Below are 17,411 nucleotides of genomic sequence, written 5' to 3'. Positions count from 1 at the left end.
CAGGACCAAGGACAGTTCCAGTATCACACTATGGCTCATGCTTCAAACAAGTGTCTGTAACCACAATGATCTCCACTTGGTATTGCTATTACTAATTTTTCTCTGACTTGATTTCTCAAAGAGATACTTAAAACACCCACAGGTGATTTAGGCAGTGTGGACATGCTGTGTAAGTGCTGGATTGGATTTTAACAGGAGCTGTTCTTTCTAAGATCTACTTTTAGGATGTAGTGAATGTGAGCTCAGGCAGCGACTGAGAGCGTTTGCCCTGGCACCTCCACCCAGGGCTGGGCGGTGAAGGAGGCGTGTGGGGTAGGCAGACACTCAGGCTGAGAAACTCGGAAAGGAGAACACTTCAGAATGTTCATAACGTTCTTCATTGTTTTTGGAAGAGGTTCTCTTGCCTCCCTGAGGTTTGCCTCTGCTGTCTTATCTTACACATGAGTAGGGATTTTGCATATCACGAATTCAGTTATCCTGCCAAACTTGGGGTGAGTTATGACTTTGCACATAGCTTGAAAGAACTTGTATTAGCCCTGATGAGTGGGTATGAAGCCAGTCTCAAGGTCAGTGTCCTTTGGCTTGATTTTAACAAAGTCATGCCCACATGCAAGATTCGTAACTTGTTCTCCTCTCGGGCTCTTTAAACAACTTCCAAGAAGCTCACTGGAGGAAGGAAAGGACCAGACGGAGGCAGAAGAAAATAAATCCTTTGTCAAAGTTCTGGTCAAATTCCCTATAGAATCACCCACACCTCCCGGGACCTCAGGAAAGGCCCCTCTGAAGACCTTGCTCTCCTCCTGCAGTGACAACTTATTTTGTCCTTCTTTAACCGTAAGATCCTTGAAGACAGGGTCTCTGAGGGACTCTACTCTGTTGGGCAGCCCAGCACCTACGGACTCTCCAATTGGGACAGCTGAATCCTCCTGCCAGAATCTCTCTAGTCCATCAACAGTGCTTCTATGCTCAGCTCCAGAAGTTGAGAATGGGGGAAAGCCATGTATTTCTATATCCTGTTTTCCGAACTAGGAACTCAAGAGGTCTCTGAATTCTAATCAGCAAAAACAAACACACCAAACACCCACCATGAAGGAAGCCCCGCATCCTGGTGGAGAGAGAATCAGGCTAGTATTCAGTGCGGAGCGAGACTGTTTACACTTAATCCTACGTGAAACAAAGGGCACGGAGCAGAGGGCATTGTGGACAACAGAAACGGCAGGCACAGGGCACTGCTGCATTGGAGCCCATATTTCAGGGTTAATTACTTTGGCTTTTTCTCTCTCTCTCTCTTTTTTTTTTTTTTTGCTACAATAATTACTTTTTGTGGTTTCGGGAATGTATGAGATTCTCTTTTAAGGTCAGAAAATAGAATCCAACCAGGATAGAACTCTGCAAATCGTTACAGTCGTGTGCAAATGCAGGCGTGGAGGAGGGTGACACAAGGTAACCGTGCAGGGGGCCACACTGATCCTGTTTACCACCCACGATGTCCAGCGAGAAACGTTCATGGGAAAAAGGTTTTGAAAACTGCCAGCATCACAGGTTCTCTAAAAAACCGACTGCCACACTTTCTGGCCCTTCGACTCTTAGGGTCTCATCCGTGGCGGGGCTCCTGCAGTTAAGGTGTGGTTGACAGTTTGGGGGCTCAGACATTTGGGGGGTTCCTGTCATCTTTGTTGGATTCACTGCTTGACTTCAGCAATTGATAGAACGTGGAGAATACAAAGGTAAAAGGTGAAGGAACCAAACTGTACCTATCCACGTAGAGCCTTCACCCTACAACCACTCACTTAAGCAAAGTTAAGTAGCGTTAACCATTATAACGCTGGCGCTTTTATTATGTGTGCATGTGTGCTCAGTTGCTATAGTCGTGTCTGACTCTTTAAGACCCCATGGACTGTAGCCCACCAGGCTCCTCTGTCCATGGGATTCTACAGGCAAGATTACTGGAGTGGGTTGCTATGCCCTCCTCCAGGAGAGCTTCCTGACCTAGGGATCAAACCAATGTCTCATGTACTACAGGTGGATTTTTTACTGCTGAGTCACCAGGGAAGCCCCTTTTTTCTTACAGGACAGCCTAAACTGACAATAAAGCAAATAAGAAGGAAGACAGTTTAGTATCACTCCAATGAGCTGCACATTAGAATATCCCTTTAAAAAGGAGAAATGTATTCAGGTTTTTAAAATTTAAGAATTTAAGAATAACCAAAGTTACATTCTAAAGGACCCAAAATCATTCATTTATGTAAATAATCTCTGACTGTGATTTCTGGGGAAATTGGAGTTTTCTTTATATTTTTGAGGCAATGTGTTTTTCTTTGTTTAAGGAACTCATTTGTTTAAAACGATTTTTGAGTGGTTTTTGGCCACCAACTCTTCCTGGGGTTTACTTGGCTCAGACCTGTCCAGAAGCTAATTCTGATTCTTCTGTCAAATGCGCCATGCCACTGTGCGCCCTGCTCTCCTGAAGGCCTGGCATGCACACAGGTGAGCAGCTGACTGCACCGGGATGGGCTGAGCTTAAAGGGAAAGGGGAACGAATGCCTGTGCTCACTGAGTTTGCGTTAGAGTTTAACTGGGGCATCTTCCACCCAGAGCAAGGGGAACTCTCTTCTCTAATCACCACTTCTTTGGTGGCTCAGACGATAAAGAATCTGCCTACAATGCGGGAGACCCAGGTTTGATCCCTAGGTCTGGAAGATTCCCTGGAGAAAGGAATGGCTACCCACTCCAGTATCTTGCCTGAAGAATCCCATGGACAGAGGAGCCTGGCAGGTTACAGTCCATGGGGTTGCAAAAGTTGGACACAACTGAGTGACTAACACTTTGACTTTTCTCCAAACCAGCCTGGGCATGCTCTGTCAGCTAGCTTCTCCCAGCTAGGTAGGAAAACAATTTCTTTTAACAGCTTTCCATGTAGACAGAAGTTGCTGGCTCTAGCTGCCTGCAGCCAGTTCTGGCACCCCATCTGATGGTCACTGTTACTCTGAAACATCACGACTCCCTCCTCAAAAGCCAACACACAAAGGATCTTTGGTTTTTATTTTCATCAAGACATCCTAAACACAGATGTCTACTTCTCCTTGTTAGTTGGAGAGGAGAGGTTATTAGAGAAAGGTGATTAATTTTGTGAGCTCCAGAAAGATGGGGATCTTCAGAAACTTCCTAGAATTTGGTTCTGGATTTGAATTTGGGCCCTGAGCTCTCAAGAGCCCTTGATCCTTCTCTTGTTGACTTAATGGACCCAGGTTTTATGATGTCCTTTGAGAAAAACGACAGCATCTCAGACCATTTTATGTTCTATGATGGTTCCACACACAGTAATGAGACGTCATGAATTTTGCCATGTTTTACAAGTGGCGGTTTCATTAAATACATCTTACCATCTTTGATTCTCAGACAGCGAACAGTCTCTGCTGTTCAGACAGATTCTAGTGCTGTCTGTGTTCATGCCGCTGTGGCCAAGACTCCAACACAAAAAGAGGTTTAGAATCCACTGGGCTCCCCAGCCAGTCTCCACACCCCCCACCCAGCTTCCTTGCACAACCTGCAAATGAGCCATGGTCTCCCTGCTCCTTGAATCCATCAGGCTCACCCCTTCCCAAAGACAAAGGGGGCCAGGCCACGGAGGTGGTGAGCATGGCCAGGATTGCGGAGGCAGCCTATCCTCACGGCGAGCCGCTGGCCCCCCTCCGGGCTCTTGGCCTGCCTACCTTGGCGTGCAGACCCTGCTGTCTGTTGGCGAGGATGTCGGCGGCTTCCCGGCAGCGGGTGGACAGGTTCAGGATGGCCGCAGCTGCTGCGATGTGGGTGTCTTCACTGCGCTGGCCGGAGCCGTAGGAGCTGGCACGGCCTGGGCTCTGTGTGTGGGCGCCTGCACTCGGCAGCCGGGGGGGAAATTTCCCTGGACTGGAAAAATGCTTCGCTGTTGAAGAGAGATTTGATTAGCAATTGCACAAACATGGATTTACTCATTAAATAGACTTGTTTGAAAGACAGAACTTCTTGCATGAAAATACGTGAAGAATACACAGAAACACAATCCATTCTCTCTGTGTACCTTAAATGAATGTTATTCAGATTGGTTTTCACTGGAGTTCATATATCAAACAAGGTGACTGCGGAGAAGGAAGGCCTATTCTCTTAATATTTTTTGTATTTATACGTTTTATGAGAAAAACTCTAACTCAGGTGACTGGGCACGTGCTCTGGCAGCACAGGTGGTAAAAATGGTAGATTCAAGTCTACGCTAGTGAAACTTATCAGGGACTAGAGAGGCTTAAGGCCACAACACCCACAAACAGTGTAGGTACGAGAATCAGCGATCCCTGCGGAGGAAATGGACTGCTTCATATTTGTTCTCACACCAACAATTTATACTTAGATTCAGAATTGCATGCTTTGCTATTTGTTATGCGGGTTTGTTTTGTGCTTAAATCAGTAGCAGTTTCTCTTCCTCCAACTTGGTGGACCTGAGGAGATGATGAAGCTTTTTTTTTTTTTTACTTCATTTTTGTGTTCAGGCGCAGGGCAGCGAGTAGGGGATGGACTGAGCCCAAGTTCTCAAGGTGAACAGAAAAGCACTGAGTTATCAAGGCTGAGTCTTCCCTTATGCTTCTGCTATGGGTACCAGGGTGTCCCTGAGAGAATTAAAGATGTTTCTCTTTACTCTGGGTGTTTGCAAACATCATTCAGGGACCGGGAGGCACATCCAAAATTTAATGTGGGCTATAAAGGCATTTGGCTGTTTTACTGAATGTAGTGTTTATTTTAAATGTTTGATCATTATTTTTCATAAAATATAGTTTAAAGCATTACCAAATGTTATTCCTGTAGTTATAAAAATGTCACTGAAAATTCTACTTTTTAAACCAGTATCCATATTATATGAATATTTAGAAGGCTCTTATTAACTAGTTTCACCTGAATTAAATATATATGTATGTGTGTCTATTTTATATATATATAAAAGAAAACTGTCTGCATATAGATACAAAACACTGTGTGTGTATTTGTGTGTATAATTTTCCCCTTGAATCTAATAGGTTGTCAGTGGTCACCTATGTTGGTTATACTTTATTTTTAGTAAGAAGGTAAAACAATCTTTTAGAGTACAATATATTCTAATTGATGGACACACTCCTCCCTAGTCTGTTTAGCCACTGTTGGGTTTTATACCGCATTCAAGTTCTTTGAAAAATTTGGTGATTCATATCACAGAAGGGAGAAACATTCTGTGTTCCTAAGAGCACCACATCTAGGTAACTATGTGTCAGATCAAAGGGAGCCCAGGGACCTGCACAACACTGTGAAAAATTCATGGTCTATGGAGGACTCCAACTGGAGGATTATTTCCCTTTGTAGAAATCATTCCTAGATTTATCCCCAGGTGAAAAATCTCACCTACTCATTAGAATATTCAAGGACTCTAAACAACTGGAGAGAACTATTAGTAAAAACATCAAGTTTTATGTGTTACAAGTGCCTTTGCATTATGACCGTCCATACAAATGTGTCATTGTTAGAGAATGAACACATTTCTGCATTAATTCTTAAATCTGTGGGTGAACATCTCCATAGCCACACTTTTTTTTTCCTAGTAAAATCTTGATTTTTGAATTATGAGTTTCCTCCTAGACCTTTCACTTTTTCTCCCACCTTAAGCCTGAAAGCTTTTGCTAATGCAAGTAATACTTTAAGTAGTATTTCGCTATTTTACCTATTGCTGCTGCTACTGCTAAGTCGCTTCAGTCGTGTCCGACTCTGTGCGACCCCATAGATGGCAGCCCACCAGGCTCCCCCGTCCCTGGGATTCTCCAGGCAAGAACACTGGAGTGGGTTGCCATTTCCTTCTCCAATGCATGAAAGTGAAAAGTTAAAGGTGAAATCGCTCAGTCGTGTCCAACTCTTAGTGATCCCATGGACTGCAGCCTACCAGGGTCCTCCATCAATAGGATTTTCCAGGCAAGAGTACTGGAGTGGGGTGCCATTGCCTTCTCTGATTTTACCTATTAGATTTTCATAATTTTAATATGAATTAAAATTACTGTATTATAATAGCTATTGCAGTTTTCAGTGTACTAAACCCAATCCTGGCTAAATGAGAATTAAATATTTTGTCAGAATTACTGTATTTAGATTCAACAATGGCACCATATTTGTAGAATAATTAAAACACAAACTATTCACCATATTCAGTGTAACATCATGTAACATCAATAGTACTGATTAACTTATAATTGTTATTCTTATTTTATTTCACTATATATTTTCTCTCCTCCCAGAAATAGTGTATTACCTATTAAATATTGCTAAATATTACCAATAAATAGTATATTACCTATTTAAATGCATCCCCTCCCATAACACACACATACACAAGATACATTTTGGGGGATAAGTATTGGAATTCAAGCTTACATTCAGGAAATGGTGGTGTTTTCCGACCTGTTTGTACAAGGGGGCATTTACCAAAAACCTGGGCATCAAAACTGGCGTAATCGAAGGGTATTTTTCCAAACTTCTCTTGCTCTTTTGACACCGTGGCTCTGGGAGACGTGATGGCTTGTGATCGGAAGTTGAATTCAATTTGCTTCACCAAGCTCGTCCTGAAGAGAGAGGCACAGAGCTTGAGAGAAATAGGAGGACACTCTTAGTGAGCGTCCCAGAGTCAGAATTTAAAGCAGGTTGGATATGTCACACCCGTGGGTGCTACAGAGATACGCACTGGGGAAAAGCACTGTGGTCACAGCCAGACAGGGTGGAGGGACAAGGAGGTGCTTTGGGCCCTGGGTGGCCTAGTCGGGGGGTGTGGGGGGCAGTTGTACATGGCTTGTCTGAGTCTCTCATCAGTAACAGAGGGAGCATCATCCTCCACTCATTAATAAAGATGGTTAAGGAGCAAGTATGTGATGTCTATTTGCACTCTGATCTACTTAGAGAAAAGGGTCATGTTACCACCACCAGGGTACTGATAAGGTGCACGCATCCCACTGTTCATCAGAGTAGCCGTGAAAGTCACGGCCGTCGCTAGTGAGGAAATGTCATCATATTCCGTTTGGCAGAGCCAGCAGGACCCTGACGTCCAACAGGGTCAGTGTCCGCACCAGAGACTAGATTTCTGAACCAGGAACTTCTGAGCCTTTTTACTTTTTTCCCCCAAGTTCAGATTAAATGCTTTTGCTGTGTTAGGTAGTATTTCAATATTTTATCTATTAAATTGCCATTGCTTCAATATGAATTGAAATTACTATAATAGCTATCACATTTTTCAATAGAGTTATCTTAATCCAAGCTAAATATGACTTAAATATTCCTTTAGAATTACTGTCTGGATTAAACCAGGGCATCATGTCTGTGCAGCACCAATGTCAACTAAGGAAAACACAAATGTTGTGGTGCTGTGGTCTAAGGCTAAAGAACACAAATATACCTTTCACAATTTAGTAGTATCAAAATTTATTATTTTGCTTATTTTTCCCACCAAAACATACTTTGCTCATCAGAATGTCAAAGTTTCTGTGATATTTCTTGGATTAGGTAAAAACCTTTTGAGTGCTACATCAAAATATTTAAGTGATTAGTTGATCTTGTTATGGCATAAATAACTAGATTTATAGCCCTAATATTGCAGCAGTGTTCTAGCCTAAAATAATACGTCTCTTTTAAGTAATGGGCAAAATGAAATAATGCTATTTCTGCGTTTGATAAATAACCTCCTTAGGGAACTTCCCTGGTGGTTGAGGGATTAAGAATCCAACTCCCAATACAGGGAAAACAGGTTCAACACCTGGTTAGGGAAGATCCCACATGCCATAGAGCAACTAAGCCCTTTTACCACAACTACTAAAGCCCTCAGGCCTAGAGTCTGTGCTCTGCAACAAGAGTGAAAGAAAGTTAAAATGTTAGTCACTCAGTCATGTCTGACTCTGTGCGACCCCATGGACTGTAGCCCACCAGGCTCCTCTGTCCATAGGATTTCCCAGGCAAGAACACTGGAATGGTTTGCCATTCCCTTCTCCAGGGGATCTTCCCAACCGAGGGATGGAACATGGGTCTCCTGTATTGTAGGTAGATTCATTACCATCTGATCCACCAGAGAAGCCCCTGCAATAAGAGAAGCCACTGAAACTGGAGAGCAGCTCCTGCTTGCCACAACTAGAGAAAGCCCTGGAGGCAACAAAGACCCAGCATAGCCAAAAAAACAACTTACTAAGGGAGAAACTAGAAAATACAGTAATACTGACAAAAACTCTTGTTATAAGATTTTTAATTGATAGCTACTCAGTAATTCATCATGATCTTTGCTTGACTCATCTTTCTCACTCATGTAATTTTGATTCTTGGCAAAGTCATGCCAATTGACCCTTTAATTAAATCTACAGAAGCCAATATTAAGGGGTACCATATCTTAAAAATGTTCCTAACAACTGTTCTTCTCAGCTCAGTGTCTCAGTAACAACAATGAAGATCTGGTTATCTGTTGTAATCCTGAAATCGTTTCTTTCCTGCATGTGTGATTTTTGTGTTAACAAGTGCATCATTTCACACTGTCTGGTCCTCTGTCATTATTTAGGTGTATGTAAAGCCCTCCAAAGTGCTTGAGAATGTAGAGGACCCAGGACCAACAGGAGGTATTTTATTACAAGTTACCAGTTTGGAATGAATTTCTGTTTTAAAGAAACTATATGCATATCTGAAAGAGAAGGATGAATATACAGCATCACATATTTTGAGTGATGAGATTTATGAGATGGAAATGAAATCATTCAGTCGTGTCCGACTCTTTGTGACCCCATGGACTGTAGCCTATCAGGCTCCTCCGTCCATGGGATTTTCCAGGCAAGAGTGCTGGAGTGCATTGCCATTTCCTTCTCCAGGGGATCTTCCCTACCCAGGAATCGAACCCGGGCCTCCTGCATTACAGGCAGACGTTTTGCCGTCTGAGCCACCAGGAAAGTGGTTACGTCAACCATAAGGTGGTGCCTGCCTGACTCATGGGAGGGCTTGCATTGAGTGACACAGAACTTTGATTAATACATGCTATCATATGAAGTGAAAGTGAAAGTCACTCAGCCATGTCCGACTCTTTGTGACCCCATGGATATACAGTCCACGGCGTTCTCCAGGCCACAATACTGGAGTGGGTAGCCTTTCCCTTCTCCAGAGGATCTTCCCAACCCAGGGATCAAACCCAGGTCTTCCGAATTGCAGGTAGATTCTTTACCAGGGGAGCCCAAGAATACTGGAGTGGGTAGCCTATCCCTTCTCCAGCAGATCTTCCCAACCCAGGAATTGAACTGGGGTCTCCTGCATTGCAGGCAAATTCTTTACCAACTGAGCTATCAGGGAAGCCCATGTTATCACATATTTCATATCTTTTTGATTCATCCACATTACATAACTCTGCACACAGCTTAATTTTAAGTTGAACTTCTGGAGGGTCTAGCAGTTCATTTCAGTGACATGATGATGAACTGGGCCGGCCTCTCAAGTGGACAGTGGCTGCTGTGCACTGAAACGAAGGTGGCCCACGGTGCTGACACGTGGGGGGCGAGGGACCCTCAGTGTAGGATCTCCGAACACAGGGAGCATAGGGGACTATCATACCTGTGACCCTGCTCAGGACACTGTCCGGTTTTGGGAGAATCAAGCTGACTTTTGTCCTGGGACATTGCCAGTTTTTCAGCTGCAGCAATTGGACAACCAGAAAGACTGTTTAAAAAAAAAAAAGCAGATCTGAGTTAAAAAGAGAATGTAATTTGCTTGGGCACCTACCTCACTCATCCTTGGCGTGCACCAAATGTTGTCGTAATAATATTAATAGTTCTCTTAGCACCATTATCATCCTAAAAGATCCCAGAGGGCTTTGCAAACTACTGTGTCAACATTTGTCACCAAACCTCATCTCAGAGGTGATAGAAAACAAACTCATTTAAAAATCAAAATATTATGTAAAGGAGATATAACAATTATTTGGAAACTTGGTGATATTTTAAGTATTAACAGAATGCACTCATCCAACGGCAATTGTCCAGTTATAGCTAATTTCATGATATAATAGCTTAGAGTCTATAGGCAAAATGTTAGGAACTTAATTTTACATCTTAGTTTAAATGGAGAGTACAGAATATAAGTTTTCTGGCAATATGCATATGCATCAAATAGTATCTCATGATTACATAATCTATACATAATATATGTAAAACAATAAGCATTTTACCAAAATATTTACATGTATGCAATACATAAATGCACATATGTGTTTTAAGTTAGTTGCGATCTCTGTGGAATAACTCTCAATGAAATGAAATGATGTTTACCTTCAGTAATCTGAAGTTCTATGGTGACTGCTTTAATGTACATTGGATGGGGTTCAAGAGAACCCCTAAGTCATTCTTTCCAATATCAAACAGCTCTGGGGATGTTCAGAGCAGAGGTCACATTCTGTGTGTGTCCCTATGTGAGTATCTACCCCTGGTGTTCAAATATGACATTTTTTGTTGGCTGCTCTATGAAAATTTCTAGGGAAATAATGAGGTATTTTATTTTTTACTCTCCACACATTGAGAATTTCTTATCTATGTCAAGTGCTAACACAGTTGACAGTGATCCAGCAATAGTGATAACACAGGTTGAGTCCCTGGAGTCTCATTCGTATTACCTCCTGTGTGTGTTGCGGTTGCTGTTCACATGCCCTCGTCCCGTGCATCCTGGGGTGGGGCACTTGAGCACATTTTCATGCATGGCAAGAACTAAGCACAAAATAGCAAAGAAAAGAGCAATTTACTACCAGTACATGTACAGTACCAGTACATGCCAAGAAACTGATATCTCAACTTCGCATCCAAATGAATTTAGTTACAATCCAGCTTGCTCCCTTCCCATACAACTTCGGGTTGAAGACCAGAAGCCCATGCGGATGTCCAGTATTAAACGTCTTTGGGGCGGCTGGCACTGAGACATGCCCATGAGGGCGGGCTGTGTGGCCTAAGAGCTGTTTCAATAAGAGGCTCCAAAATAGAGGACGGAGCCTGCAGGTATTTCAAAGCTTAGGAGCAGCTCTTCCCTCCCCTCTCCCTCCAGTTTTGGGGCTCATGGGGACATGGGTGGAGGGACCAACAGGCCCTCACTCTGCAGGAATGTCCTGGGCGACGCCTCAGATGCCAGGTGTCCCTGCTGCCAAGGAGGTGGGGGACACAGGTGATGCTCCGGAATCTCAGGTGAGAAAGGACCACAGGGCACACAGAGCATCACTCAGGCCTTTTATCTTCTGTATATTCTGAGGCCTTGACGTTGGGGCTTGCTGACTCTGGGGAGATGGCCCCACCTGGGGCTCCCTAATTCCCAGAGGTTGTAAACACTTTTCAAATGCAAACCAGACAATTGGAGTTCATGTCTGACATCCTCCCCCATCTGATTCTCACTCCAGGACACTCTCCACCTGTTCTAATCCCCAGGCCAGGTCCCAGACAACCACAGACAGCCCCCAAGCTCCAGAGCTCCCAGGAAAAATTCCAACTGGTTGATCGAGACCGGCTTACTTCAGCGAAGGCTCTTGCCAACGATTCTTCCCCACTCTCAACTCCCCCACCTTCCCTGCTGGCCCTGGTACTTCCCTGGAGGCCCTGCCTGGCCTGAGGAGCCCCCTCCTCTTGGGAACTATGAGAAGCAAGTTATGTTTTCAACGTCAGTCATCTCTTGATCTGTTGGCCTCACTGCACCCCAATTTTTTATGAATATGCTGTATTTTAAAACACCCGGCTAGATGGAAATTGTCTTGACACAGAGAGAAAACTTGGTGTTTTCATGTCTAATCCCAAACTGGAGGAGAAAGTGGCGACCCCATGGACTTCTTCCAGGGCCAGGCGGCACTCACTCTCCAGGGGGACCCGCACTTTGTGGGGGCACCCCGAAAGGCTGCGGTGGTGGGGGTATAGTCCCGTCACGTGCCCTGTGCCATCGCACCCGGGGATGGGGCACTTGGTCTCCCTCTTCTCAGGCCTCGGTGAGTCTATGGAGGAATTAAACGGAAAGACAGCTGGTCAGTCCTCGCCCTCCCTGCAGAGAGCAGCCCTTGTGGGGGCAGCCTTCTCATGCTGCTCAGCCTCCACATAATAAACACTCGCCTTAAATCGCCCTGAATAAGACCCTCCACTAAGACCTGCGGAAGCAGAAAAAGTGCTTTCTCTCTGATTTTTTTGGTATCTTAAGCAGAGGCTGAGATAGGGCGAGGGTGTGTCGAAACACAGTGATGATTTCAAGTTGTCATGTCAGATCGTAGTTGAGAAAAGTCAGCCCTACACCAGAGGATGAGTAGGCTCCAGAAAAGCAAAAGAGAAGGAATTTATTTAAACCCACACTGTCTCTTATTGAGGGAATCTGGAAAAGCCAGGCTCAACCATCACACGATGAAGAAGCTGTTCTATTTGAGGAGGGACTGCCTGGCCAGCCCAGCAGGTCCTGGTGGCAGGTGCAGTGGCCCCAGGGCTCTGGGTTCCAGCCACGTTGGGAGGCTGACCTGACAAGAGGCCACCTCTCGCCAGTCCCGGCTGGTGGACAGGGCCGTAGGGGTCTGGGAGGCCCAGACCCCTGTGGTCGACAGCCCTGGATCAACTCGCAGCAGCCAAGGAGGAGAAGGGGCTATGGTTTCACTCCTTGCGCAGAAACTGAAGACAGAGGCTTAGCAAGGATGCGTCCTTGGGGGAGACCTGCAAAGTGTGGGAGCACAGAGAGTGGGGCAGCCTGGAGTGGTTCACAGGGCACTGTCAGAACATGGTGGGGGGCGGGGGTAGATCACATGCGCAGCTGTAGAGGAAAGGGACACCTAGTAACCCACGCAGTCAGGCGGCCTAGAGGGCGCGGGCAGAAGACAGCTCAGGGTCCTCATTTCCCAGCACACCTGAGGCTGGGGGTTAGACAATATGTGTGAGTATGTGTCTGTGTGTGCATGTGTGCGCCGTCATGTCCGACTCTTTGCGATCCCATAAACTGTAGCCCACCAGGCTCCTCTGTCCATGGGATTCTCCAGGCAACAATACTGGAGTGGGTTGCCATTTCCTTCTCCAGGGGATCTTCCCGACCCAGGGATTGGACCTGTGTCTCCTGCATCTCCTTCATTAGAGGTGAGTTCTGTACCCCTTAACAACCGGGGAAGCCTGAGGGTTAGATCAAGGATTACATCAATACATAAAATAAGTGAGGACTAACATGAATATGTTTATACTCATGACTGAGGGTAGATAAGCTTAAAAGTGAAATGCATTCTCAGAGGTGAAACTGCACTCTTAACTAGTGAGTGAAGTGACAATGCCAGCTTGGGACAGGTCTGCCCCTCACACTGGGGCTTCTAGAGAACCAGGACCAGAACGGGCAGAGAGGGCCTCATAGAAAGGACCAGCGTGGTGCAGAGACTGCGGTTATCAGAACTCCATCATTAGGAATTGGGAACACACAGTGCTGAGAGTGAAAGTCAACAGTCCACGAGGTCCTGCCGCAGGGAAGCCACAGGCGAGGGGTGCGGGCACGGTCTCAGCTGCTAGGACGCAGAGGGCCATATGCTCCGGCTCCAGAGGTGGCACAGAGCGCCAGGCAGCACTGCCCGATGAATATCGTGGAGAGCAGACGTGCCTCAGTGTGGCCACGTCACCCCAGTTTTCGAAGGGTAAACGGTCCTGGGCAGATGGGCACAGCAGGTTGTGTGTAATGCAATTATTGGGGGGGGGGAAGGGGGTGCTAGTTTTAACAAAGCGGGAGGAGCCAAGGACCCTTGGAGTTAGAAGTGCTGCCTGGGGTGGGGGGCCAGGGATCAGCAGGGAAAGGACGCAGTTGGTGGGAAGGGACACTGGAATAGCCACTGTGCGTGTTTTCGGAGACAGGATTTAATGCCAGGATGTGGAGACTACACTGTTTTCTGTGAGAGACAAAGGGACATATGAAGAGTTCTGACATGTTGCATGATTTTGTGGGGCTATTTTTCACTGAGTCTGAAAATGCTGCCAAATTTCAAGTTCGTTTGGGTACAGAATGTCTGCAAAAAGCTAGTCAAAACCCTTGACGTTTGATTAACATGAAATCGGGATGGGGGGTGCCAACACCCCAAGAGAGCGCATTGGAAAGAAGAAGCGACCTGAATTCTGATGGCCTCCCTCCCTCGGATCTTGGCCAGGTGAGGCTGCATTTCCAAACCACGGTGAGAGGTCTGGCCACGCTATCTGCCTGCAGGAAGCCAGAGGGGGTGTGGGAGATAAGGGAGGCTGGCCCCTGCCCAGGTGGGGGCCGTGTCTGCCAGCCCCTCTTCGTGGGAACAAATATGCCCACAGTGCTCTCTAGGGCCAGCCCTGTGCCTGAACCAAGCGCAGCAGCAGCTCTGGGGGTGGGAGGGCTCTCTGGCCTGGCTTTTCTTTCTTCATTTTCTTTCCTGGATGCTGCTTAATGAAAATGACCTTGTGCTCTGATGACCTGACATCCTGATGGACTCGTGGGCTTGTTCCCATGGCTCCCCTTCACCCTGAAAATGTCACAGGCCGTAGAATAAATTATATGGTGACTCTACTTACCCTGCAACCCAAAATCTCCCTGTGGCTGGTGGCAGCAGGACAGCCAAACCTGGTAACTTAAGACCTGGGTGAAATGATACTTTAAAATCCTAGTATTCTTGGAGAGCAAAGTCCCATGCCCGAGGCGCATGGGAAATTAGTGCTAACTTATCATTGTTTAATCACTCAGTTTGTGTCCAACTCTTTGGGACCCTATGGACTGTAGCCCACCAGGCTCCTCTGTCCATGGAATTTCTCAGGCAAGAATACTGGAGTGGGTAGCCATTTCCTCCGCCAGGGGATCTTCCTGACTTAGGGATTGAACCTGTATCTCTTGTTTTGGCAGGTGGATTCTTTACCACTGAGACGCCTGGGAAACCTGGTGTTAACTTAGGTGCATGGAATATACTCTCAAGAGAAAAAAAAAAAAAAAAGCTCCTCTTATGATCCCACACCAGGGATGAGAGGAAGAGTATGAACCTGGACATCCTCTGAGAGAAGCCAGAAGCCCCAGCAGTCGGCTTCACTGTTCTGCCTGTTTCTTCCTGTCTGGAATGAAGTTCCCTGCAGGGACTTGACACCCCAAGGCATGACCTCACCCCTTCCACACACACACACACACACACACAGGCTACACCGTGGACTCATCTAGTCCCATCAGCGATTCTCTAAGGCTCCACCATGACCTGTATTCCCTAACTCACATTCTATTGCCTTGCTAACTTTTGTAAACAAAAAATGTTTTGAAAGTTCTATAGAAGAGACCAAAGTATTATCATGTGTTTTAAACTGTGGAACAGACAAAGTGTCTCTGAAGTCAAGATATCAGTGGCTGAAGATGCCATCAGTTGCAAGAGGAAACATTATCCTGTGTGCCAGTGAGAAAGGAGAAACAATTGAAAACTGAATAATGGCACACCCTTCCAATTTTACAAAGATGCTAAAATGGGAAAACTGTGTCTTAGAAGGGAGGAAATAGAGTGCTTTCGAAATGATGGGGTTTGGGAATAGGAAGTAAATCTCATCTTTTTTTCTGATTTTGTTGTTCATTAAAACACATACACATGCACACACACAAACACACACACACACACAGGTAAGTTTCCAAGCTGAGTGTGAATGGAGTGCTCAGGGCTGCTTATACAGCATCCTACCCCAGACTACATGCTGGTCCTTAATATTCAGCCCTTACAGTATGTACCCAAAGAACTACTTATCTTATCCATCACCAAATGACATTATTTTATTCTTTTCTCCTCAGAGATGAGTTGCAACACAGTATTAGACAAGATTTCAGATGAGTACTAAAATGGATTTAAAATACCCACCTGATTTCTCGATAAATTTCAGTGATCAAAACATCTTGCCAGATAGCACATTATTCTCATCAACCCTGTAAGTCCCCAAACTTGACCTTCTCTAGTATATTCCTCCCCTAATTCTGTGATTCTCAGATTTTACGGTGTCCAAGAGTCACCTCAGGAACTTGCTTTAAAAAAAGCAAGTTATGCACATGAAAAGATGCTCAACATTGCTAATTATTAGAGACATGCAAATCAAAACTACAGTGAGGTACCACTTCACACCAGTCAGAATGACCATCATTAAAACGTCTATAAACAAAAAATGCTAGAGAGGGTGTGGGGAAAAGGAACCCTCCTGCGCCACTGGAAGAATGTAAACTGGTACAACCACTACAGAGCACAGCAAGGAGGTTCCGCAGAAAACTAAAAATAGAGTTACCATATGATCCAGCCACCCCACACCTGGGCACATATCTGGAGGAAAATGTGGTTTGGTTCAAAAGGACATATACATCCTAATGTTCATCGCTGCACTATTCACAATAGCCAAGACATGGATGAACCTAAATGTCCACTGAAAGAAGACTGGATAAAGAAGAGGTAGTATGTACATACAATGGACTATTCAGCCATAAAAAAAAAATAATAATACCATTTGCAGCAACATGGATGGACCCAGAGAGCATCATACTAAGTGAAGTAAGTCAGACAGAGAAAGACAAACATCGTATGATGTTGCTTATATGTGGAATCTAAAATAATGGTACCTATCCATGAAATAGACTCACAGACATAGAAAATGAACTTAAGGTTACCCATGGGGAAGAGTGGGGTGGGAGAGATAAATTAGGAATTGGGGAATGACATATACACACTACTACATGTAAAATAGATAACTAACAAGCACCTACTGTATAGCACAGGGAATTATACTGAATATTCTATAATGACCTACTTGGGAAAAGAATCTGAAAAAGAATAGATATATGTATATGTATAACTTAGGGCTTCCCAGGTGGTAAAGTGACGAAGAATCCACCTACAATGCAGGAGATGCAGAAGACACAGGCTTGATCCCTGCATAGGGAAGATCGCCTGGAGGAGGATCCAGTACACTGGAGTAGGTTGCCCTTAAGGACCACCCCTTGGGACACCCCACTTAACTGAAGGACTCATCACCAGGCCCACACAGTGCAAGACTCGGTGGTGGGGTACATCTTCATGGGAGATGCAACTTCCCAAAGTCTGAGGATCGATTTTTAGATCTCCTCCAAGCACACTGACTTTCTCATTCAAGTTTGGTCCAGATGTTTCCAGACCCAGAGTCAGAGAGCTTGTTTAAAGCATAGGCTTATAAAGGAATTAGCTCCCAGTCTCCTCCCAAGAATGATGAGAACATCTTGCCTGGCTTTGCAAGTAGCCTGACGTTGATGAAACTCCAAGCTAGTGAGATGATCCCAGAAAGAGGGTGGGAAAGAACAGTTAAAATTCAGTAAATACTAATGTACTTCTAACGTATCCAACATACCATTTTTTAAAAAAAGTACCATATATTTAAAAAAAAAATCAC

At 45.0% G+C, this 17,411-nt stretch overlaps 1 protein-coding gene across 1 annotated transcript in view; it reads right to left on the bottom strand.

The window, feature by feature from the left end:
- ST18 (ST18 C2H2C-type zinc finger transcription factor) overlaps positions 1-17,411 on the bottom strand; it is a 59,582-nt gene that overhangs the window by 33,457 nt on the left and 8,714 nt on the right. Inside the window, exons 3-7 of the mRNA XM_070382840.1 lie at positions 11,879-12,013; positions 10,664-10,754; positions 9,610-9,714; positions 6,421-6,608; positions 3,714-3,925 (exon numbers count right to left, since the gene is read on the bottom strand). Of these exons, the coding sequence (XP_070238941.1) occupies positions 3,714-3,925; positions 6,421-6,608; positions 9,610-9,714; positions 10,664-10,754; positions 11,879-12,013 (731 nt within the window). The remainder of the gene's footprint in view (positions 1-3,713; positions 3,926-6,420; positions 6,609-9,609; positions 9,715-10,663; positions 10,755-11,878; positions 12,014-17,411) is intronic.

This window comes from Bos mutus, chromosome 14 (assembly GCF_027580195.1).
Source record: "Bos mutus isolate GX-2022 chromosome 14, NWIPB_WYAK_1.1, whole genome shotgun sequence".
Taxonomy (NCBI): domain Eukaryota; kingdom Metazoa; phylum Chordata; class Mammalia; order Artiodactyla; family Bovidae; genus Bos; species Bos mutus.
The sequence above is the reverse complement of the archived record's forward strand: the minus strand, read 5'-3'. Positions and strand labels throughout refer to the sequence as shown.